This window comes from Oncorhynchus tshawytscha, unplaced genomic scaffold (genome assembly GCF_018296145.1).
Source record: "Oncorhynchus tshawytscha isolate Ot180627B unplaced genomic scaffold, Otsh_v2.0 Un_contig_3458_pilon_pilon, whole genome shotgun sequence".
NCBI lineage: Eukaryota > Metazoa > Chordata > Actinopteri > Salmoniformes > Salmonidae > Oncorhynchus > Oncorhynchus tshawytscha.
Window position 1 is genome coordinate 313,228 of NW_024609763.1, and position 24,603 is coordinate 337,830.

At 42.6% G+C, this 24,603-nt stretch overlaps 1 protein-coding gene across 1 annotated transcript; it reads right to left on the reverse strand.

Annotated features, from left to right (window-relative positions):
* Positions 1-381: 381 nt before the first annotated feature.
* On the reverse strand, positions 382-12,638 carry LOC112230087 (zinc finger protein 271). Its single transcript, XM_042317697.1, has 4 exons — positions 12,336-12,638; positions 11,681-11,859; positions 9,501-9,675; positions 382-2,873 (listed from the first exon to the last, which is right to left on the reverse strand). The coding sequence occupies exons 2-4, from the start codon at positions 11,687-11,689 to the stop codon at positions 1,003-1,005; spliced, it is 2,055 nt and encodes a 684-aa protein (XP_042173631.1). The 5' UTR covers positions 11,690-11,859; positions 12,336-12,638; the 3' UTR covers positions 382-1,002.
* Between the last annotated feature and the right edge of the window lie 11,965 nt (positions 12,639-24,603).

Here is a 24,603-nt window from a genome sequence, read left to right on the forward strand (position 1 = left end):
TTCTCAATGGGATTAAGGTCTGGGGAGTTTCCTGGCCATGGACCCAAAATATCGATGTTTTGCTCCCCGAGCCACTTTTCCTTAAGGCAAGGTGCTCCAGGATCATGCTGGAAAAGGCATTGTTCGTCACCAAACTGTTCCCTGGATGGTTGGGAGAAGTTGCTCTCGGAGGATATGTTGGTACCATTCTTTACTCATGGCTGTGTTCTTAGGCAAAATTGTGAGTGAGTCCACTCCCTTGGCTGAGAAGCAACCCCACACATGAATGGTGTGACCATTGTCCTCATGCAGTGCGACATCCCCTTCCCATAAAATAAAGGATTTAATGTGTTTTTGTATTGAATACATGTATCGTGGAAATTACGACCAGGAACTCAGTCAAACTTTAATGAATAATTATTTATTATCAGCAAGCTGGAGAGATTGCAACAAACATAATGCACCAGAGTACACATCGGTCAGGAGCTCTTTCGGGGCAGTCCCGTTAGTTCTCTTATATACTGCTTACACAGACAAGTTATATTTGCATGATTTGAATTATTCATCATGAATTCATCATTAACATTTGGTTCCTGCATGTGACTGGTGTCATCTATCTTAACTTATACAACCTCTTCTGGTCATTCTGCCAAAAGGTCTGAGGGTTCATGACCATCTCCCCCCTCACTTATCTACCTAGCATCTACAGGAACCAATGATTGTATAAGACAAGATGAACAATTTCTCTTCAGACAACATTTCCCCCACACATGAATACACACCTGGTATTGTTGAAATATTATTCTACATAAAAGTTATTTAATGGATAACAGGAATTAATTAAATAAGATACAGCTCTGAACCCCCCCCCACACACACACACACACGGTACTCCTACTGCGAGACGCTTGACACATATGGATCCAGAGCTGCATATTATCTACACGTTACCATGGTAATCAGACTTAAACAGTTAGAGAATGGGAGTTGGATGACTCTTCACAGATGTTTTCTATTAAACTTTTAGGGATCTGGAACCGGTGCCAGAGAGGAGGGAGATGAAAGAAAACATGTTTGAGCTTTCTGGTGTTTTTTCAATGACCCTGAATAAGCAAAGCTCTTTCCACATAGACAAGAGTAAGGTTTCTCTCCAGTGTGTGTGAGCTGGTGTGTAGTCAGGCTGGAATCTTGAGAAAAACTCTTCTCACACTGATCACAGCTATAAGGTTTCTCTCCTGTGTGTATGCGTTGGTGTTTAGTCAGGTGTTCTGACGTCCTGAAACTCTTCCCACACTGATCACAGCTATAAGGTTTCTCTCCAGTGTGTGTGAGATGGTGTTTGGTCAGGGTGAAATCTCGAGCAAAACTCTTTCCACATTGATCACAGCTATAAGGCCTCTCTCCTGTGTGTATACGCTGGTGTATAGTCAGGTGTCCTAAATTCCTGAAGCTCTTCCCACACTGATCACAGTTATAAGGTTTCTCGCCTGTGTGTATGCGTTGGTGTATAGTCAGGTATCCTGAACGATTGAAGCTCTTCCCACACTGATCACAACTATAAGGCTTCTCTCCTGTGTGTATGCGCTGGTGTGTAATCAGGGCTCCTGAATGATTGAAACTCTTCCCACACTGATCACAGCTATAAGGCTTCTCTCCTGTGTGTATGCGCTGGTGTGCAGTCAGGTTTCCTGAACGATTGAAGCTCTTCCCACACTGATCACAGCTGTAAGGCTTCTCGCCTGTGTGTATGCGCTGGTGTGCAGTTAGGTCTCCTGATTGATTGAAGCTCTTCCCACACTGATCACAGCTATAAGGCTTCTCTCCTGTGTGTAAGCGTTGGTGTATAGTCAGGTGTCCTGATTGATTGAAGCTCTTCCCACACTGATCACAGCTATAAGGCTTCTCTCCTGTGTGTATGCGTTGGTGTTCGCTCAGGGTTCCTGAATGATTAAAGCTCTTCCCACACTGATCACAGCTATAAGGCTTCTCTCCTGTGTGTATGCGTTGGTGTGTAGTCAGATGTCCTGAATGATTGAAGCTTTTCCCACACTGATCACAGCCATAAGGCCTCTCTCCTGTGTGTATGCGCTGGTGTGTAATTAGGGATCCTGAAAGAATGAAGCTCTTCCCACACTGATCACAGCTATAAGGCTTCTCTCCTGTGTGTATGCGCTGGTGTGTAATTAGGGATCCTGAATGATTGAAGCTCTTCCCACACTGATCACAGCTATAAGGCTTCTCTCCTGTGTGTATGCGCTGGTGTGTAGTCAGGTGTCCTGAACGATTGAAGCTCTTCCCACACTGATCACAGCTATAAGGCTTCTCTCCTGTGTGTATGCGCTGGTGTGTAGTCAGTTGTCCTGAACGATTGAAGTTCTTCCCACACTGATCACAGCTATAAGGCTTCTGTCCTGTGTGTATGTGCTGGTGTGCAGTCAGATCTCCTGACATCCTGAAGCTCTTCCCACAATGATAACAGCTATAAGGCTTCTCTCCTGTGTGTATGCGTTGGTGTGTAGTCAGTGCTCCTGATTGATTGAAGCCCTTCCCACACCAATCACAGCTATAAGGCTTCTCTCCTGTGTGTATGCGTTGGTGTGTAGTCAGGTGTCCTGATTGATTGAAGCTCTTCCCACACTGATCACAGCTATAAGGCCTCTCCCCAGTGTGAATCCGCTGGTGAATTATCAATTCTGTCTGTTTAGCAAAACTCTTCCCACAGTCAAAGCAGCGGTGGTGAGGTTTCTTCCCTGTAAATTTCTGCTGGTGTTTACTAAGATGTTCTGATCTGGAGAGACTCTTCTGGAGAGACGTCTTGTCAGCATCATGTTGCTGTTGAGGCTCCCCAGATGATAAGCCCCTCCCACTGAGAGAGCAACGGTTAGGGCTGTTCGCTGTGAAACAAAGATAATGAATAGCAGGTTAACCAATGGGACTTTGATAAATGCAGAAAATTGCGTGCGACCATGTTATTTGTTATTTGATTAGCATATTTTATTCTGAAATTCAGACATGAAATTATGTGAAAACTATTTCTAAGATTCAAACTTTCAGTTTTTCCCTAACTCACTGCTGTCATGACTTTCCCTCCTGGTTGATGATCAAAGAGTGCCCCCCCGAGAGGAAGGGGGGGGTTTCTAGGACTTTAATGACCGGTCGTAAACTCTCTCTCTCGTGCGCGGCAGTATCGAGAAGTCAAAAATCCTTTGTGTGTAGAGAGAGAATTTGCCGCCAAAACGCCAACATCCAAAAGTGGATAATGAAACAATATTTCTACCAAAGAATGTGGGAAATGGTTGGTGGGGATTCAAACAATAATCATGTCAACAGTTGTTTTGCGTATAACTAAATACAGTTGAAGTCTGAAGTTTACATACACCTTAGCCAAACACATTTCAACTCAGTTTTTCACAATTCCTGACATTTAATCCAAGTAAAAATTCCCTTTCTTAGATCAGTTAGGATCACCACTTTATTTTAAGAATGTGAAATGTCAGAATAATAGTAGAGAGAATGATTTATTTCAGCTTTAATTTCTTTCATCACATTGCCAGTGGGTCAGAAGTATACATACACTCAATTCGTATTTGGTACCATTGCCTTACAATTGTTTAACATTTTGGGTAGCCTTCCACAAGCTTCCCACAATAAGTTGGGTGAATTCAGATTTGTAGTCCTCCTTGCTCACACATGCTTTTTCCCGTTCTGCCCACAAATGTTCAATAAGATTGAGGTCAGGGCTTTGTGTTGGCCACTCCAATACCTTGACTTTGTTGTCCTTAAGCCATTTTGCCAAAACTTTGGAAGTATGCTTGGGGTCATTGTCCATTTGGAAGACCCATTTCCGACCAAGCTTTAACTTAACTGATGTCTTGCTTCAATATATCCACATAATTTTCCTTTCTCATGATGCCATCAATTTTGTGAAGTGCACCAGTCCCTCCTGCAGCAAAGCACCCCATAACATGATGCTGCCACCCCCGAGCTTCACAATTGGGATGGTGTTCTTCAGCTTGCAAGCCTCCCCCCTTTTTACTCCAAACATAAGATGGTCTTTATGGCCAAACAGTTCTATTTTTGTTTCCTCAGACCAGAGGACATTTCTCCAAAAAGTACAACCTTTGTCCCCAGAGTCTGGATTTTTTTATGCGGTTTTGCAGCAGTGGCTTCTTCCTTGCTGAGCGGTTATGTTGATATAGGACTCGTTTTACTGTGGATATAGATACTTGGTACCGGTTTCCTCCAGCATCTTCACAAGGTCCTTTGCTGTTGTTCTGAGATTGATTTGCACTTTTCGCTCCAAAGTACGTTCATCTCTAGAAGACAGAATGTGTCTCCTTCCTCAGCGGTATGACGGCTGCATGGTTCCATGGTGTTTATACTTACATACTATTGTTTGTACAGATGAACGTGGTACCTTCAGGCGTTTGGAAATTGCTCCGAAGGATGAACCAGACTCGTGGAGGTCTACAATTTTCTTTGAGATCTTGACGGATTTCTTTTTTCCCCCCGATGATGTCAAGCAAAGAGGCACTGAGTTTGAAAGTAGGCCTTGAAATACATCCACAGGTACACCTCCAATTTACTCAAATGATGTCAATTAGCCTATCAGAAGCTTCTAAAGCCATGACAGCATTTTCTGGAATTTTCCAAGCTGTTTAAAGGCACAGTCAACTTAGTGTATGTAAACCTGTAGCCCATCGGAATTCAAATCAAATCAAATTTTATTTGTCACATACACATGGTTAGCAGATGTTAATGCGAGTGTAGCGAAATGCTTGTGCTTCTAGTTCCGACAATGCAGTAATAACCAACAAGTAATCTAACTAACAATTCCAAAACTACTGTCTTATACACACACAAGTGTAGGGGGATAAAGAATATGTACATAAAGATATATGAATGAGTGATGGTACAGAGCGGCATAGGCAAGATACAGTAGATGGTATCGAGTACAGTATATACATATGAGATGAGTATGTAAACAAAGTGGCATAGTTAAAGTGGCTAGTGATACATGTATTACATAAAGATGCAGTAGATGATATAGAGTACAGTATATACGTATACATATGAGATGAATAATGTAGGGTATGTAAACATTATATTAGGTAGCATTGTTTAAAGTGGCTAGTGATATATTTTACATCATTTCCCATCAATTCCCATTATTAAAGTGGCTGGAGTTGAGTCAGTGTGTTGGCAGCAGCCACTCAATGTTAGTGGTGGCTGTTTAACAGTCTGATGGCCTTGAGATAGAAGCTGTTTTTCAGTCTCTCTGTCCCAGCTTTGATGCACCTGTACTGACCTCGCCTTCTGGATGATAGTGGGGTGAACAGGCAGTGGCTCGGGTGGTTGTTGTCCTTGATGATCTTTATGGCCTTCCTGTAACATCGGGTGGTGTAGGTGTCCTGGAGGGCAGGTAGTTTGCCCCCGGTGATGCGTTGTGCAGACCTCACTACCCTCTGGAGAGCCTTACGGTTGTGGGCGGAGCAGTTGCCGTACCAGGCGGTGATACAGCCCGCCAGGATGCTCTCGATTGTGCATCTGTAGAAGTTTGTGAGTGCTTTTGGTGACAAGCCGAATTTCTTCAGCCTCCTGAGGTTGAAGAGGCGCTGCTGCGCCTTCTTCACGATGCCGTCTGTGTGGGTGGACCAATTCAGTTTGTCTGTGATGTGTACGCCGAGGAACTTAAAACTTACTACCCTCTCCACTACTGTTCCATCGATGTGGATAGGGGGGTGTTCCATCTGCTGTTTCCTGAAGTCCACAATCATCTCCTTAGTTTTGTTGACGTTGAGTGTGAGGTTATTTTCCTGACACCACACTCCGAGGGCCCTCACCTCCTCCCTGTAGGCCGTCTCGTCGTTGTTGGTAATCAAGCCTACCACTGTTGTGTCGTCCGCAAACTTGATGATTGAGTTGGAGGCGTGCGTGGCCACGCAGTCGTGGGTGAACAGGGAGTACAGGAGAGGGCTCAGAACGCACCCTTGTGGGGCCCCAGTGTTGAGGATCAGCGGGGTGGCGATGTTGTTGCCTACCCTCACCACCTGGGGGCGGCCCGTCAGGAAGTCCAGTACCCAGTTGCACAGGGCGGGGTCGAGACCCAGGGTCTCGAGCTTGGAGGGTACTATGGTGTTAAATGCCGAGCTGTAGTCGATGAACAGCATTCTCACATTCTGAATTGTGATACAGTGAATTATAAGTGAAACAATCTGTCTGTAAACAATTGTTGGAAAAATGACTTAGGACATCTACTTTGTGCATGACCCAACAGACTTGCCAAAACAATAGATTGTTAACAAGAAATTTGTGGAGTGGTTGAAAAACAAGTTAATGACTCCAACCTAAGTGTATGTAAACTTCCGACTTCAACTGTAACTGTATCTCTGAATGTGTACGCATTCAATGGGTCAGGTTTACATCTAAATGTTGTAAAACTTATGATTAAATATTAAACTATTTGTGAGAAGGTGAAATGCAATTTTAGCCTTCTAAATGAGATAATTGTTCCCATATAAACTTTTGCCAAGTCTGTAACCACGCCCACGTGAGCAGACATTGTGGCAACGTGATGGAACCACCCTCCAATGCGAGTGCATAAAAGGACTCCTAACAAAATGTACATTAGACCAGACAATGTGGAGCGGTGAAACACGTTGAAATGGTTGCAATTTAAAAAGAGACCAAAACATGCCGGGGTTGCTGCCGGTGTGGAGAGTGGTCGTAGCTGTACCCTGAATAATCAACCGTTGAGCTAGACATCACAAATGGTAAGACTCTACAAGACCAGAAAATGGTAACATAAAGACAACGTCGGAACATTCAGTCTGCAGCTGTTTAAGTACTTTAGTCTAGTAAACTCGACCGAGGACCAACGCTATTGAAGGATCCAGTCTATTGAAGCCGAGAGGGGAAGAACATTTCCCTCCCACCACCGTGTGGTACTCTGATGTATCCATTCTAAAACACATTTCCAGAACAAAGAAGCCTACGACTACAACTAAGGACACTGTGATCTCTGGTGGACAACCAGAGACTTCAATCAAACTACTCCCCATATAGACGGACCGTGTGTTTTCAACAGAGAGACGACCAAGACATACAAGTGTAAATATATACATTGCAATTATTTTCGAATGAGCAGTTGTTCATGTGCAAAGTATTCATTCTCATGAGCATAGCTTCCACATGTATATACCAGCCCACACTCTTGGTCTCTCCCACACTCTTTTATCTTGCCCCTTCCTTTCATTGTGTGACAAGCCGTCATATCGGGTTAGTCAACTAGGGACTTTTCCTTGCATGATGTTAGTAATCAATTCAACCTATATTGTGTGAGTATGTATTTCTATGTGGTAGTTAGTAAATAAATTAGCCAATTTGTGTATCACTGAATTCAGAATGAAACTGATGAGGTAAGACTTAATAATTGACTGTGATTGAGGTAAGAGATATTTATATCTATAGAGTTTAGTCGGGAGATAGTAACTCGTTAAATAACTTCTCCCCCAAGTTACTACTGAGTTAATTGTTACATGATTAATTTAATCACATAATGATTAAGCATAGTTAATTGTTTTGATAAAATAGCAGTCAACACATTAATAGTCATGTCACGACAGTGAACTCGCACAAAATAATGACACGTGTGCTGCTCGTGCTAGCACATGCACAGATTAAATATTCCTCTATGAATCTGATCAAGGCCTTTACATGTCCTAATGAATTCTCAAGATTGCTCAGAAAACCAGGTGTTTTTAAAGGCGTATGCTTACCTCGATTATGACCTTAAGCCAATTAAGATATTTACACAACTATTGCCATACTCGGGCCAACTGCCATAACTAGTTTAATGTCAAATGATGTGTGCATGTAAACACACTCATTGTAGGAGCACTAGTTATTTTGTTGCTTTGACAAAGTCCTTTTTGGAGATTATTATCAATGTGATTAGTGACCCTCATTTTAAGGTCAAACCTGTTACATGAACTGAACTCTCGTTTTAATATGGTTTAACTTTTCCTTTTAAAGAAAAAAGAAACATTGAATATTAACAGTAAAATCAGAGTAAAAGCAGGTGAGCTGGTTCTACTTTTTTTTGTCAATTTACTGCTGTTTTGTGTTGGAGAACTGAGCAAGTCAACCCTTTTACCCAGACATAGACATGCTACCAATGTTTTAACATTTTTACAATATGGTGAAGATTGCATTCTATTGCCACTCCCTGTTGCACAAAACAACCTTCCATTCCCCATGTCACACGCATTTTTTTGGATCCTTTAAAGCACTATTTTACCCATGTAATCGGCTAGTTTTGTTGTTTTCAGTAGTCCCCTGTTACGGTCAACCCTGTTACATGCTGACCAAAGCAACCCTGTTACATGCTGACCAAAGCAACCCTGTTACATGCTGACCAAACCAGACACGCGTGTATCTGTGCGCGCCATCACGTGCGCGTTGATTATGTTCACCCACACCAGAAGCGATCAGGACACGCAGGTTGAAATATGAAAACAAAATTAACCAATTATATTAATTTGGGGACAGGTCATAAAACATTAAACATGTTTGGCAATTTAGCTAGCTAGCTTGCTGCTGCTGGTACATTGGGTTGTTATTTACCTGAAATGCAACTGACAATTAATCCACAGATAAAATGGTAAACCGAATTAGTTTCTCGTCATCTCTCATCCTTCCTTGAGGCTTCTTTTTCTTCTTTGGACTTTATATGGCGGTTGGCAACCAAGTTTACAGCATTACTACAACCTACCGGAGTGTGGACCTAAATTCATCTTTCAATCACCCACGTGGGATATGCTCCTAAAAACCAACGAGGAGATGGGAAATGCCGAACTTGCAGGCAGTTGAGTGTCACAAATTGAACCAATTTCTATTTGACGATCGCTGACGCCCGCGAGCATCGTGGGTGCAATGATTGAGCCACATTTATGTGCATGTGACGCGAGCAGTGTGGTCAGCATGTTACTTTATTTGGCACATAGGCACTTGGTATAGTAATATTTTAATTCAATGTTTTGAAATGGGAAAAAAATACATGTATTAAGATGTACATGAAAGAATGTTAAAATTAGGTGAAAAATATTTTTGAACCAAGGTACACTTAAAAAAATAAATAAATAAATGTAAATCGGTGGAATGACCGATATTTTCATCAATATATAATTATTCAATTAATGACTAAAGTTCATAAAGATGGCAGAATTCTGATATGACGTCATTGTTTTAGCACTATCCACTGAGTTCTGAAACAATGGTGCGCAACATAGTGTTGATTTATTGGAACAATCTACTTTTTTGGTTTTTTCAAATTGCCGACATCTTGAAGCTAAAATTGGGATCATGTTTACTGTGCTAATGACCATACCAACAGTAAAGGACAGCAAAGTAGAATACAGCGAACTCAGCAAAAGGAGTCATTTGTGGTAAGTAATGCAGGCCGCCATCTTTATGCACCTCCACTATCGTTTCAGAAGCAGACTGTAGTCTAATCTACACACCATGGTTCTTACTTAATGAAATCAAATCTCCATCTTCCTTATCTTCTCCTCCTCTCTCAGTTCCATTCTGCCCCGGTGTTTTCATGCAGTCAACCAGACCCAGCAGTGAAGCGGTCCCGGGAGACGTTTGACCTGGGGACTCCGGGAGTGTAGAGGGGAACGGAATAGCTTTGTCCTGTTGGACACAAAAATATTAATCATAGTTAATTATTAAACTAAATATTTGATTAATTTAGTCTACAACTCTGATTGATTTGGGTGTATCTACGATATACATTTTTGACTTTGACTGTTAACAACTGCCTTCCATTTTTTTTAAAGTATTTGTCATTGCCATTACATATTAGAAAGCAATCGCTGGGAATTCATTATTGGGTTTAGTTACAGGAATGTGGTGTCTCACTCCACAAAAGGGGAGCTACAGAAAAGTTAGGAAAATGAATGTGGACAGAATAAAAGCTTTGGATGGGTGGGTGATAACCAGAAGAGGCAGATGGGATTGTATTGCAGGGACTTTAGCCCCACAGTACCTATCACTGTGAGTCCACCATGGCTCCTCCCACCTCCAGTAGTTGATTTACACGTGTTGGAGAGAGTACAGAAAGACAGGGAGGGGGTTGATCCATGACAGTTCTTTAAAAGGTGACTGGAAACTGTAAATCAGTATTTTTTTGCCCATATATACAGATGGATCAAAAGACCCAAGGACAGGTCAGACTGGACCAGCCTTTGTTGAACAGGAAAGTGAGGTGGCTGTCAGGAGACGTATTACAGACCACCTGGCTGTGTACATGGCAGAGCTGATGACCGTACTGCAGTGGGCAGAAGAAGTCAAACCAGACAGTGTAGTTATATGTTCTGACTCATGTGCTGCATTGATGAGTCTACAATCATTTAGCTCACATAGCAGACAAGGAGCACTACATGAGGGAATTCAAATCATGCCCGGGTGAGACAGATGGGTGTCCACATAAGCTTTGCTCGGGTCCCAGCCCATGTGGGGGTGGAAGGGAATGAGGAAGTAGATGTGCTAGCTAAACAGGCCCTTAGGAGACAGGAAGTGGAGGTGCCAATGAGCAAAGCAGAGGCTGAGGGAATGATATGGGCAGTGGTGGTGCAGAGATGGCAGGAGCAGTGGAACAGTGACAATAAGGGCAGGCCTCTATTCATTGTTTACATTTTAGTCATTTAGCAGACACTGATCTAGAGTGACTTACAGGAGCAATTAGGGTGTAGTTGCGCAAAGGCACACAGATTTTTTTCACCTAGTCGGCTCAGGTTACTGGCCCAACGCTCTAAACCACTAGGCGACCTGCCACCCCTATTCCAGGTACAGAGTAAAGTAGTGGAGGATGGTAGTAATGGACAGAAGAGAGGAGGCTTTCCTTACAAGGCTAAGAGTAGGACACAGCCAGCTGAATAAGTGATTAAATGTGATAGGAAATCATTCAACAGGAAGATGTGAATACCTCCAGGAAACAGAGACAGTGGAGAATGTACTGATACAGTGTGGGCAGTATGATAGGGAAACAGAGACAGTGGAGAATGTACTGATACAGTGTGGGCAGTATGATAGGGAAACAGAGACAGTGGAGAATGTACTGATACAGTGTGGGCAGTATGATAGGGAAAGAGAGACTGATCTAGTATGAGGGAGAACGGGATACAGGAATTGAGTTTGATAAGCATACTGAGTAGAACATCATTAGATACAGTCGCAAATATTTGTATTTTTTAAGAGAAACAGGGCTGGCAGATGCAGATAGGATTTAGTTCCTTGATCCCTGTCGCTGGCCCACAGTACAGTAGGTGGCCTAATGCACCATAACGTTGGATACCAACAGCCGATAAACCCCACAGAAGAAGATGTCTTTTCATCGTAGAGTGAGTATCTGGTCATATAATGGATCATCAAACTTTCAAATCAGTGGAGGTGAACAAGTGGACACTTGTTCAGGAGGAAGGAGAGATAATTAAGTAATAGACACAGATTCCTAAACATGATAAAGTAGTTGGTTACTTTGCCGAAGGAAAACAAATTCCAACAAGTTTTACCGTCGTTTTTGTCCACTCATTAACACAGTCCACAGGGATGTGGTGGATCACAGATTATGAATACTAGGCCTAGACATTTTATATAGCACATCTGGCCTATACTGTTAAAAGGAAATCAGACTTACCGGATCCATTGTTGAAACTATGCATTTCTTCGCTTGTCTTAGAAAATAAGAGTGTTGGCTACAGTAGTACAGTTACTTTGTTTGAAGTGTTCCGGGAGTCGACATTTCCTTCCGTAAGAAGGGCACTCTGAGTCCTTAACGAAACACAAAACATGGCGACAATGTATCTTGCTTCGGATCTGAAACCAGTAGTAAACAAAAACATCAATGCCAGTTCAACTTAAAACACATGACATTCCTGCCCCACAATAACATTGTCGCCGAGGATGGCTAGATAACGTTAGTGTTTGATTCAGATCATCCGTTTTGTCATAAAACAGCCTAGCTAGGTAGCGAAATGATAACTAGACTCGGGAGTTCGTGTGGGACATATGTGCTTCAGGAGTCTGTGGGTTTGATATTATTCCACCATGGGCAACAACAACTGGCTACTAGTTCGTTTTCTGACAAATGTTCAACTCAGAGCCAGTTTATCCACTGACCATCGCATTTGAAAGAACAACAGGCTGGCTAGTTAGTATTCTGGCTCACACTGGCCATGCAGTAGCAAAATACACAGCTATCTCGATTTAAGAGTTCCTGGTAGAGATATTTAAAGAAATGAGAATATAGGAACCCCATTCGGTAATGAATGGAGGAACGTATATCGCCTCACCCAGCAGACGGTCGACCAATCTTGTTCACGGTGTCATGCTGGGTCACAAGGTTGCTAAACGAATCGTCACTCAATCCTTTCTCATAGTCCGGGAATGAGTCGAGAAACCTGCATATTTTCCTCCGCAGTAAATAATGTCACGATTCCAAATCTATACGATATTACAGAGAACAAGGAAATTATCTCACGTACAGGAAAATATTTGTAAAGACGAAATTGTTCCGCTTTTTCTTCTTCAGTTGACTTTATTGATGTGTGTCAACCAATATTTTGCATTATCGCCCCCAACTGGACTATTGAATAAATCCATTACACTTTAGGGCCGCCTTGTTTACAGTATGGCTCGCGACCCGGACCTGTTAATGGTGGGTCGCGGCGTGTCAGTGTACATTTATAATTGTTTCATTAACTACTGTTATTGATTTGGCCAAGTGCATCTGTGCTTTCTGCTTAATTAAGCAGCGGTCTCTGCTCAGTTTGGCAGCTGCGCGAGTGAGAGATGCCTGTGTGCTTCCGGGTTTACCGGACCACTTTTTCTGCAGTTTTCTTGAAGATCACTCCGCGACACACACGACGCAGCGCGGTCGTTCAGGCAGTAGATGAAGCGCTGTCAGCCACTGACTTGTCATTCCCACTCGCCGTCGTCATCAAATGGACTCATGCTAGCCATAGGTTCTGACTGAGCTCAATTGTCATGAAATGCATATACAGCGATACAAATTTATAACAAGGAGCGCCCACAATATGTTTTGTGTGTGGAAGTGCTTAGCAGTGATACTTGCATAACGAACAAATTATTAAAACGACACGTCCTGACCAAACATCCACAGCATGATGATAAACCCAGAGAGTTCTTTCAGAACAGGGTAGAAGGCTTCAGGAACTCTCATAGTAGTAGATGTGAGTTTCTCTTTCAAACAATCCCCTGGCCTTGTACACAGCTAATAGCTAACATTCGCCAAAACAAGATAGCTACTGATACTGCAACCCTAAGTAACAGTACAGACGAAGATGAAAAATGATCAGGCCTACTTTACATCTTACCGTATACATTATTGTTGTTAACTAGTCTATGTTGGAACTGTTGCTGTTAAAATACAATAATAATTGTTATTCTGGAATTAACTGATTGAAGCAAGATACTTTTTGAGGCAAACACACTCAGTTCTGGGTTGTTCATGTACAGTAGGAAGCGGTCTCCTGCCTGACTGAGAAAGCAGTAGATGTTCTGGTCCAGTTTGGCACCACATCCCTATGTGAGTCAGGGTTCTCAACTCTGACACTTAACAACATGTACAGAAACAGTCTCAAGGCTGAGCTTGACCTCAGTGTTACACTGTCAAAAACAGAGCCCAGAATAGACCTGCTCTCATTAGGACTGTGTGGGGGTTTTCTGGTCTACAGATGTGATCAATCACTTTATTCCAGGTCAGAATAAAAACATATGTATTGTATTTTGACAGCAACAGTTCCAACCTAGACTTTCTTTCAACAATAATTTCTACAATAAGATGCACAGTAGGCCTGATCATTTTAATTTCTACAGTAATATGTACAGTGTGTGTGTGTTCTGTTATTCATCTGTGTGATGTGATCAATCCGTTTATTCCAGTTAAGAATGAAAATTACTGATTGTATTTTAACAGCAACAGTTGCAACCTAGACAGATATGTAAGTGTTTTTAATGGAGGAAAATAAACTAATACATATTTATATGGATATTTAATTATTATTTGTTTTTGTCTATATTGCATTTGTTTTAGGCATAAGAGCAATGAAATGTACGATATTTATGTATAGTTGCATATTTTCCTGAGCTTGGGTCCCAGGAAAACACAGAATATCTCATTTGGGTCCCAGGCTGAAAATGTTTAAGAACCCCTGCTTTAGGGACAGGCAGAAATGTATGCACTTACTCTATTTCCTTTAAGAAATGGGGGAGGTTCATGCTTTTTCCATTTCAGTCAGGGAGAGGGTTTAGTGTTTTTATAGTCAGTCCAGGGGAAGGTCATATCATTTGTAATGGATTAAATGTCAGTATTTGTCACCATTTTGGAATGTACGTATTGAATTCCCATCTAACTTCTGTGCACAACCCTCCTCTCTCTCTCTCTCTCCCTCTCTCTCTCTCTCTCTCTCTCTCTCTCTCTGTCTCTCTCTTTTCTTTCTCTCTCTCTCTGTCTCTCTCTCTCTTTTCTTTCTCTCTCTCACTCTGTCTCTCTCTCTCTCTCTTTTCTTTCCCTCTCTCTTTTCTCTCTCTCTCTCTCTCTCTCTCTGTGTCTCTCTGTGTCTCTCTCTCTCTGTCTCTCTCTCTCTCTCTCTCTCTCTGTCTCTCTCTCTCTCTTTTCTTTCCCTCTCTCTCTCTCTCTATCTCTTTTCTTTCCCTCTCTCTCTCTCTCTCTCTTTTCTTTCCCTCTCTCTCTCTCTCTCTCTCTCTCTCTCTCTCTCTCTTTTCTTTCCCTCTCTCTCTCTCTCTCTCTCTCTCTCTCTCTCTCTCTCTCTCTCTCGCTCGCTCTCTCTGTCTCTCTCTTTTCTTTCTCTCTCTCTCTCTCTTTTCTTTCCCTCTCTCTTTTTCTCTCTCTCTCTCTCTTTCTCTCTCTCTCTCTCTCTTTCTCTCTCTCTCTCTCTCTCTCTCTCTCTCTCTCTCTCTCTGTGTCTCTTTTCTCTCTCTCTCTCTCTCTCTTTCTCTCTCTCTCTCTCTCTATCTCTTTTCTTTCCCTCTCTCTCTCTCTCTCTCTCTCTCTCTCTATCTCTTTTCTTTCCCTCTCTCTCTCTCTCTCTCTCTCTTTTCTTTCCCTCTCTCTCTCTCTCTCTCCTCTCTCTCTCTTTTCTTTCCCTTTCTCTTTCTCTCTCTTTTCTTTCCCTCTCTCTCTCTCTCTCTCTCTCTTTTCTTTATCTCTCTCTCTCTCTCGCTCTCTCTCTCTCTTTTCTTTATCTCTCTCTCTCTTTATCTCTCTCTCTCTCTCTCTCTCTCTCTCTCTCGCCTTCTCTTTTCTTTATCTCTCTCGCTCCCTCAATTTCAATTTAAGGTGCTTTATTGGCATGGGAAACATATGTTTACAAAATAGATAATAAACTAAAGGAAAATGAACAATAAAAAAATGAACAATAAACATTACACTCACAAAAGGTCAAATTGAATGAAGACATTTCAAAAGTCATATTATGTCTATATACAGTGTTGTTATGATGTGTAAATGGTTAAAGTACAAAATAAAAATAAATAAACATAAATATAGGTTGTATTTACAATGGTGTTTGTTCTTCATTGCTGCTGCGATTGCACACTGTGGTATTTCACCTAATAGATATGTGAGTTTATCAAAATCGTATTTGTTTTCTAATTCTTTGCGGGTTTGTTTAATCTGAGGGAAATATGTGTCTCTAATATGGTCATACATTTGGCAGGATGTTAATCTTTGCGGGTCTGTTTCATACATTTGGCAGGAAGTTAGCAAGTGCAGCTCAGTTTCCACCTTATTTTGTGGGCAGTGTGCACATAGCCTGTCTTCTCTTGAGAGCCAGGTCTGCCTTCGGCGGACTTTCTCAATAGCAAGGCTATGCTCAATGAATCTGTACATAGTCAAAGATTTCCTTAATTCTGGGTCAGTCACAGAGGTCAGGTGTTCTGCCACTGTGTCCTCTCTGTTTAGGGCCTAATAGCTTCTAGTTTGCTCTCTTTTTTCTTCTTCATCCCCTGAAGATTTCTCCAGCAGTTCACTTAATCCTGGCTCATCAACCCCATTACTCCTCAAAACTAATAACAATCGCTCCCTTTCCCTCACATATTTCTGGCAATGATCACACCTCCCAGTCAGATGTCTCCCCACCAATTTCAATGTACTATTGAGCCTTGTGTTTCTCAGCCTTGTGACAACACTTTCCTCCCTTCTCTCTCGGCCTGAGGACCTCCCTGCCCCCACCTTTTCCTGGATCTCATACAGGTGTCTTCCCTTTCTCTCCTTGTTCCACAACTCTTGCCATTTGTTTTATTAACCCCTTGGCTTCTGCGTTACAGATTGACAATTCCATCTCAACATTCTTAACAATTGGCCAGTAACATTTATTTATTATGCAGTTGATTTGTTTATTTTTTCTTAATCAGTTATCCATCAAGGCATTGTCCCCCAGTTACCCACGTGGTTACCCTACCTCTTCTCCTCCCCCAATCTTACGATTCTCATGTCTACTCCCACTCCCCCTCTCTGATGCTTGACGTCTCCGGTCTACTAACCACCAGTCCTGGCAACCAATCATTACGCACACCAGGCAACCTTCATTACGCACACCAGGCAACTTTCATTACGCACACCTCCGCCTCATCATTAGGTACACCTGGACTTAATCACATCCCTGATTCAATCATCAAGTTTGCGGACGACACAACAGTGGTAGGCTTGATTACCAACAACGACGAGACGGCCTACAGGGAGGAGGTGAGGGCCCTCGGAGTGTGGTGTCAGGAAAATAACCTCACACTCAACGTCAACAAAACTAAGGAGATGATTGTGGACTTCAGGAAACAGCAGAGGGAACACCCCCCTATCCACATCGATGGAACAGTAGTGGAGAGGGTAGCAAGTTTTAAGTTCCTCGGCATACACATCACAGACAAACTGAATTGGTCCACTCACACAGACAGCATCGTGAGGAAGGCGCAGCAGCGCCTCTTCAACCTCAGGAGGCTGAAGAAATTCGGCTTGTCACCAAAAGCACTCACAAACTTCTACAGATGCACAATCGAGAGCATCCTGGCGGGCTGTATCACCGCCTGGTACGGCAACTGCTCCGCCCACAACCGTAAGGCTCTCCAGAGGGTAGTGAGGTCTGCACAACGCATCACTGGGGGCAAACTACCTGCCCTCCAGGACACCTACACCACCTGATGTTACAGGAAGGCCATAAAGATCATCAAGGACATCAACCACATAAGGGCCACTGCCTGTTCACCCCGCTATCATCCAGAAGGCGAGGTCAGTACAGGTGCATCAAAGCTGGGACCGAGAGACTGAAAAACAGCTTCTATCTCAAGGCCATCAGACTGTTAAACAGCCACCACTAACATTGAGTGGCTGCTGCCAACACACTGACAATGACACTGACTCAACTCCAGCCACTTTAATAATGGGAATTGATGGGAAATGATGTAAATATATAAACAATGCTACCTTATATAATGTTTACATACCCTACATTATTCATCTCATATGCATACGTATATACTGTACTCTATATCATCAACTGCATCCTTATGTAATACATGTATCACTAGCCACTTTAATTATGCCACTTTGTTTACATACTCATCTCATATGTATATACTGTACTCGATATCAGCTACTGTATCTTGCCTATGTTGCTCTGTACCATCACTCATTCATATATCCTTATGTACATATTCTTTATCCCCCTACACTTGTGTGTGTATAAGACAGTAGTTTTGGAATTGGTAATTAGATTACTTGTTGGTTATTACTGCATTGTCGGAACTAGAAGCACAAGCATTTCGCTACAGTCGCATTAACATCTGCTAACCATTTGTATGTGACAAATAAAATGTGATTTATTTAGCCCTCTGTTGTCATCAGTCCTTAGGTGTTATTGTTTTTTCCTCTCACGTTCAGTTCAGCTCCCTGTGTTTGTGCTTTTGTATTTGTTCAGTATTAAAACTCACCGTCTGCACCTGCTTTCTGACTCCTGCCGTATATGTTATAACGATTAGCAGCAAGCAGCAGCAGCAGACTGTCTACACTGAGAGCGGGTTCCTTCGTGCTCTTGTCATTGGCGGTTGCAGTAAAAAAAAAAATATATATATATATATATATATATATATATATATATATATATATATATATGTATATATACAGTACCAGTCAAAAGTTTACATACCTACTCATTCAAGGGTTTTTCTTTGTTTTTACTATTTTCTACATTGTAGAATAATAGTGAAGGCATCAAAACTATGAAACAACACATGGAATCATTGGGTAACCAACAAAGTGTTAAACAAATCAAAACATATTTTACATTTGAGATTGTTCCACCCTTTGCCTTGATGACTGCTTTTCACACTCTTGGCATTCTCTCAACCAGCTTTAGTCACCTGGAATGCATTTCAATTAACATGTGTGCTTTCCTAAAATGTTATTTGTGTAATTTCATTTCTTAATGCGTTTGAGCCAATCAGTTGTGTTGTGACAAGGTAGGTGTGGTATACAGAAGATAGCCCTATTTGGTAAAATACCAAGTCCATATTTTGGAAAGAACAGCTCAAATAAGCAAAAGAAAACCACAGTCCATCATTACTTTAAGACATGTCAATACGGAAAATGTCAAGAACTTTGAACGTTTCTTCAAGTGCAGTCGCAAAAACCGTCAAGCGCTATGAAGGAACTGTCTCTCATGAGGACCATCACAGGAAGGGAAGACCCAGCGATACCTCTGGTGCAGAGGATAAGTTCATTACAGGCTGAACACACCGTTCGCATTGCGTGCGTGAGCGTTGCAAAATACATTTAGAAATCTATATCATTTAATTATTGCATCCCCACTGCTCGCTCGTGCCAACGAGCGTCTGGGTTGCCAAGGGCTAAAATAGAAGTCAGTTCTATTTGTGATGCAGATCGTGCTGCAAGTCCTGCCTCTCCCATCTCCTCATTGGTTTTTAGAAGCAGGTACCCACGTGCCATTTCCTCATTGCTTATACCCACGTGGGTGACTGAAAGAAGAATGAGGTCAGTGGCGGTAATGCACCTAATTTATGAAAGTTGCCAATCGCATATAAAGTCAAGAGGACAAAAAGTCTGGAAGGAGGAGAAATGACCAGAAACGATTCGGTTGACCGTTTTGTGTGGATTAATTGGCGGAGTAGAGGACCTTGTGCATTTCAGGTAAAATAACAACTCAATGTTTATATCCCAGGACAAATTAGCTAGCAACAGCAAGCTAGCTAAATAGGACAAATTAGCTAGCAAGTGCAAACTAGCTAGCTAAATTGCTATAAATGTTTAGTGCCTTTCGACCTGTCCCCAAATTAATATAATTGGATCAGAGTTTGTTTTGATATTTTTACCTGCGTATCATTATCGCCATTGGTTTGGGGGGACAAAATGAATGCATGCACGATGGTGCACGCCGCAGCCTGTTTCGGTTCCTTGTTCTAGTTAACTGCACCTCAGATTGCAGACCAAATAAATGCTTCACAGAGTTCAAGCAACAGACACATCTCAACACACCTGTTCAGGGGAGATTGCGTGAATCCGGAATTCTTGGTCAAATTGCTGCAAAGAAACCACTACTAAAAGACATCAATAATAAGAAGAGACTTGCTTGGGCCAAGAAAGATGCGCAATGGACATTAGACCGGTGGAAATCTGTCCTTTTGTCTGATGAGTCCTAATTTGAGATTCTTTGTTCCAACTGACGTGTCTTTGTGAGACGCAGAGTAGGTGAACAGATGATCTCTGCATGTGTGGTTCCCACCGTGAAGCATGGAGGAGGAGGTGTGATGGTGTGGGTGTGCTTTGCTGGTGACACTGTCAGTTATTTATTTAGAATTCAAGGCACACTTAACCAGCATGGCTACCACAGTATTCTGCAGTGATACTCCATCCCATCTTGTTTGTGCATCCCATCTTGTTTGTGGAACTATCATTTGTTTTTCAACAATGACTCAAAACATGCCTCCAGAATGTGTAAGGGCTATTTGACCAAGGAGGAGAGTGATGGAGGGCTGCATCACGTGATCTCCACAATCTCCCAACCTCAACCCAATTGAGATGGTTTGGGATGAGTTGGACTGCAGAGTGAAGGAAAAGCAGACAAAGAGTGCTCAGTATATGTGGGAACTCCATCAAGACTGTTGGAAAAGCATTCCTCATGAAGCTGGTTGAGAGAAGGCCAAGAATGTGCTCAGGTGTCATCAAGGGAAAGGGTGGCTACTTCGAAGAATCAAAAATATAAAATATATTTTGATTTGTTGAACACTTTTTTGGTTACTACATGATTCCAAATGTGTTATTTCATAGTTCTGATGTCTTCACTATTATTATACATTGTAGAAAATAGTACAATTAAAGAAAAACCCTTGAATGAGTAGGTGTGTCCATACTATTGACTGGCCCCTGCATTAATCCAGCCCTGATGGCATCACACAATTCTGCCAGGACCACAGCTCGTGAGAAAGAGAGTGGAATGAGTATAACTAACCTATAGCGTATGGTTCATTTTGCCCACATGGGGCCAACCCACAGAGGACCCGGGCCACACTAGAAGAGATCCAGGACTCCAACCACAATGGAAACATTGCTGGCACACAATGTGAGGAACACGGAGGAGAGGGTGCTCCTTTGTCATTGGCAGTCAGGGCATGTCAATATCAGGCAGGAGCTGTGTCCAGTGACGGGATGCTCCCCAGTTTTAGCAGGCTGGACCGGCGCATGGACTCACACACAGAGCTCAACAGAGCATAGAGGAGACAGGCTTTAGAGGCAGTTAGGAGACGGCTGACGATGGAGCGGTTGGTGACGTTGAGGGCTTCGATCCCTGTCATCCTACTGGCGACCCATTTGGATATTGTGAAGGTTGCGATGCAGGACTTTTTAGATTCACCTCCTTTGGCAGAGGAAGAGGAGGACGTGGGCATCAAAGCTTACTCCTGCAACTGCCAAGTGCCGATCCGCATCTAGGGGAACGTCTCGTTCGTTCAACTTCCGCATCTAGTTCAACATACACTCAAGGGCTCCCCCTGGCTGGGCCATCCAGGGGCGCTATGCTGTCAGTCTTGCAAGGACGTCTCTGTGAGGTTCATGGCTAGCATTCTAGCAAACCATCATCATGGGTTTGGTTAGCTAGCTAACTTGGCTAGCTAGTGTCATCAGCAAAACTTGTACTTAGCTGAGTCGATCTCTCTCAGGTCTGTGATTTTAAGGGTGCAGACATTCTCTTTTTTTTCCCACCGAACTCAGCACGACCTGCATACTCTGGCATCGACTTTGACCCAGCCTATTGGAACAGCAGCAGTGAGAGCCACCCCCCCTGGCTGAGGTTCCATATTGGTATCTTCCGTTGGCAGCACTACCCCCACCGAGAACCCAACATGGTACCTCTTGCCCAGCAGCTTAGCACTCACTGTATCTTCAACGCAGGTCTGGCGATGTGTGTGTGTGTGTTCTGGAGGGGGCTTTGGCTCCTGATTGATGAAGGACTGAAGTGTCAGATGTGGTGGGTAGCACCCTGGAACTTCATGTGGTTCACTGAGCCAATGCTTGTTCTACTGTTACAGTCACCACTTGAGTTCCAATATTTTCACCTGTAGTGTACACTCCTTCACTACTTCCCACAAATCTAAAAGCATTGGATTGGTGGATGCATGGATTAGTGGGAGTTTCCACCATATTTCTTATAACTGTAATTTCATTTGTAATCATTGAAGGGAAGTGAACAAGTGTACACTTTTGGAGGAAGGAGAGATAATTGGGACAGACTGTAGTTGTGGTGTTTTGAGTCAGGTGTAGAGAGACCACTAGTGGATTAATAGATTGTAGTTGTGGTGTTTTGAGTCAGGTGTAGAGAGACAACTAGTGGATTAATAGATTGTAGTTGTGGTGTTTTGAGTCAGGTGTAGGGAGACCACTAGTGGATTAATAGATTGTAGTTGTGGTGTTTTGAGTCAGGTGTAGGGAGACCACTAGAGGATTAATAGACTGTAGTTGTGGTGTTTTGAGTCAGGTATAGGGAGACCACTAGTGGATTAATAGATTGTAGTTGTGGTGTTTTGAGTCAGGTGTAGGGAGACCACTAGAGGATTAATAGACTGTAGTTGTGGTGTTTTGAGTCAGGTATAGGGAGACCACTAGTGGATTAATAGATTGTAGTTGTGGTGTTTTGAGTCAGGTGTAGGGAGACCACTAGAGGATTAATAGACTGTAGTTGTGGTGTTTTGAGTCAGGTATAGGGAGACCACTAGTGGATTAATAGATTGTAGTTGTGGTGTTTTGAGTCAGGTGTAGGGAGACCACTAGAGGATTAATAGACTGTAGTTGTGGTGTTTTGAGTCAGGTGTAGGGAGACCACTAGAGGATTAATAGACTGTAGTTGTGGTGTTTTGAGTCAGGTATAGGGAGACCACTAGTGGATTAATAGATTGTAGTTGTGGTGTTTTGAGTCAGGTGTAGGGAGACCACTAGAGGATTAATAGACTGTAGTTGTGGTGTTTTGAGTCAGGTATAGGGAGACCACTAGTGGATTAATAGATTGTAGTTGTGGTGTTTTGAGTCAGGTGTAGGGAGACCACTAGAGGATTAATAGACTGTAGTTGTGGTGTTTTGAGTCAGGTATAGGGAGACCACTAGTGGACTGTAGTTGTGGTGTTTTGAGTCAGGTGTAGGGAGACCACTAGTGGACTGTAGTTGTGGTGTTTTGAGTCAGGTGTAGGGAGACCACTAGTGGACTGTAGTTGTGGTGTTTTGAGTCAGGTATAGGGAGACCACTAGTGGATTAATAGATTGTAGTTGTGGTGTTTTGAGTCAGGTATAGGGAGACCACTAGTGGACTGTAGTTGTGGTGTTTTGAGTCAGGTATAGGGAGACCACTAGTGGATTAATAGATTGTAGTTGTGGTGTTTTGAGTCAGGTATAGGGACAACACTAGTGGATTAATAGACTGTAGTTGTGGTGTTTTGAGTCAGGTGTAGGGACAACACTAGTGGATTAATAGACTGTAGTTGCAGTGTTTTGAGTCAGGTATAGGGAGACCACTAGTGGACTGTAGTTGTGGTGTTTTGAGTCAGGTATAGGGAGACCACTAGTGGATTAATAGATTGTAGTTGTGGTGTTTTGAGTCAGGTGTAGGGACAACACTAGTGGATTAATAGACTGTAGTTGTGGTGTTTTGAGTCAGGTGTAGGGACAACACTAGTGGATTAATAGACTGTAGTTGTGGTGTTTTGAGTCAGGTGTAGGGACAACACTAGTGGACTGTAGTTCTGGTGTTTTGAGTCAGGTGTAGGGAGACCACTAGTGGACTGTAGTTGTGGTGTTTTGAGTCAGGTATAGGGAGACCACTAGTGGACTGTAGTTGTGGTGTTTTGAGTCAGGTGTAGGGAGACCACTAGTGGACTGTAGTTGTGGTGTTTTGAGTCAGGTGTAGGGAGACCACTAGTGGACTGTAGTTGTGGTGTTTTGAGTCAGGTGTAGGGACAACACTAGTGGATTAAAAGAAGAACTGCAGGATGAAAGCAAACCAACCAGATGAGTGACCCAGTGTGAGTCATGTGTGCAAGCACATGTACAGTGCCTTGCGAAAGTATTTGGCCCCCTTGAACTTTGCAACCTTTTGCCACATTTCAGGCTTCAAACATAAAGATATAAAACTGTATTTTTTTTGTGAAGAATCAACAACAAGTGGGACACAATCATGAAGTGGAACGACATTTATTGGATATTTAAAACTTTTTTAACAAATCAAAAACTGAAAAATTGGGCGTGCAAAATTATTCAGCCCCTTTACTTTCAGTGCAGCAAACTCTCTCCAGAAGTTCAGTGAGGATCTCTGAATGATCCAATGTTGACCTAAATGACTAATGATGATAAATACAATCCACCTGTGTGTAATCAAGTCTCCGTATAAAATGCACCTGCACTGTGATAGTCTCAGAGGTTCGGTAAAAGCGCAGAGAGCATCATGAAGAACAAGGAACACACCAGGCAGGTCCGAGATACTGTTGTGAAGAAGTTTAAAGCCGGATTTGGATACAAAAAGATTTTCCAAGCTTTAAACATCCCAAGGAGCACTGTGCAAGCGATAATATTGAAATGGAAGGAGTATCAGACCACTGCAAATCTACCAAGACCTGGCTGTCCCTCTAAACATTCAGCTCATACAAGGAGAAGACTGATCAGAGATGCAGCCAAGAGGCCAATGATCACTCTGGATGAACTGCAGAGATCTACAGCTGAGGTGGGAGACTCTGTCCATAGGACAACAATCAGTCGTATATTGCACAAATCTGGCCTTTATGGAAGAGTGGCAAGAAGAAAGCCATTTCTTAAAGATATCCATAAAAAGTGTCATTTAAAGTTTGCCACAAGCCACCTGGGAGACACACCAAACATGTGGAAGAAGGTGCTCTGGTCAGATGAAACCAAAATTGAACTTTTTGGCAACAATGCAAAACGTTATGTTTGGCATAAAAGCAACACAGCTCATCACCCTGAACACACCATCCCCACTGTCAAACATGGTGGTGGCAGCATCATGGTTTGGGCCT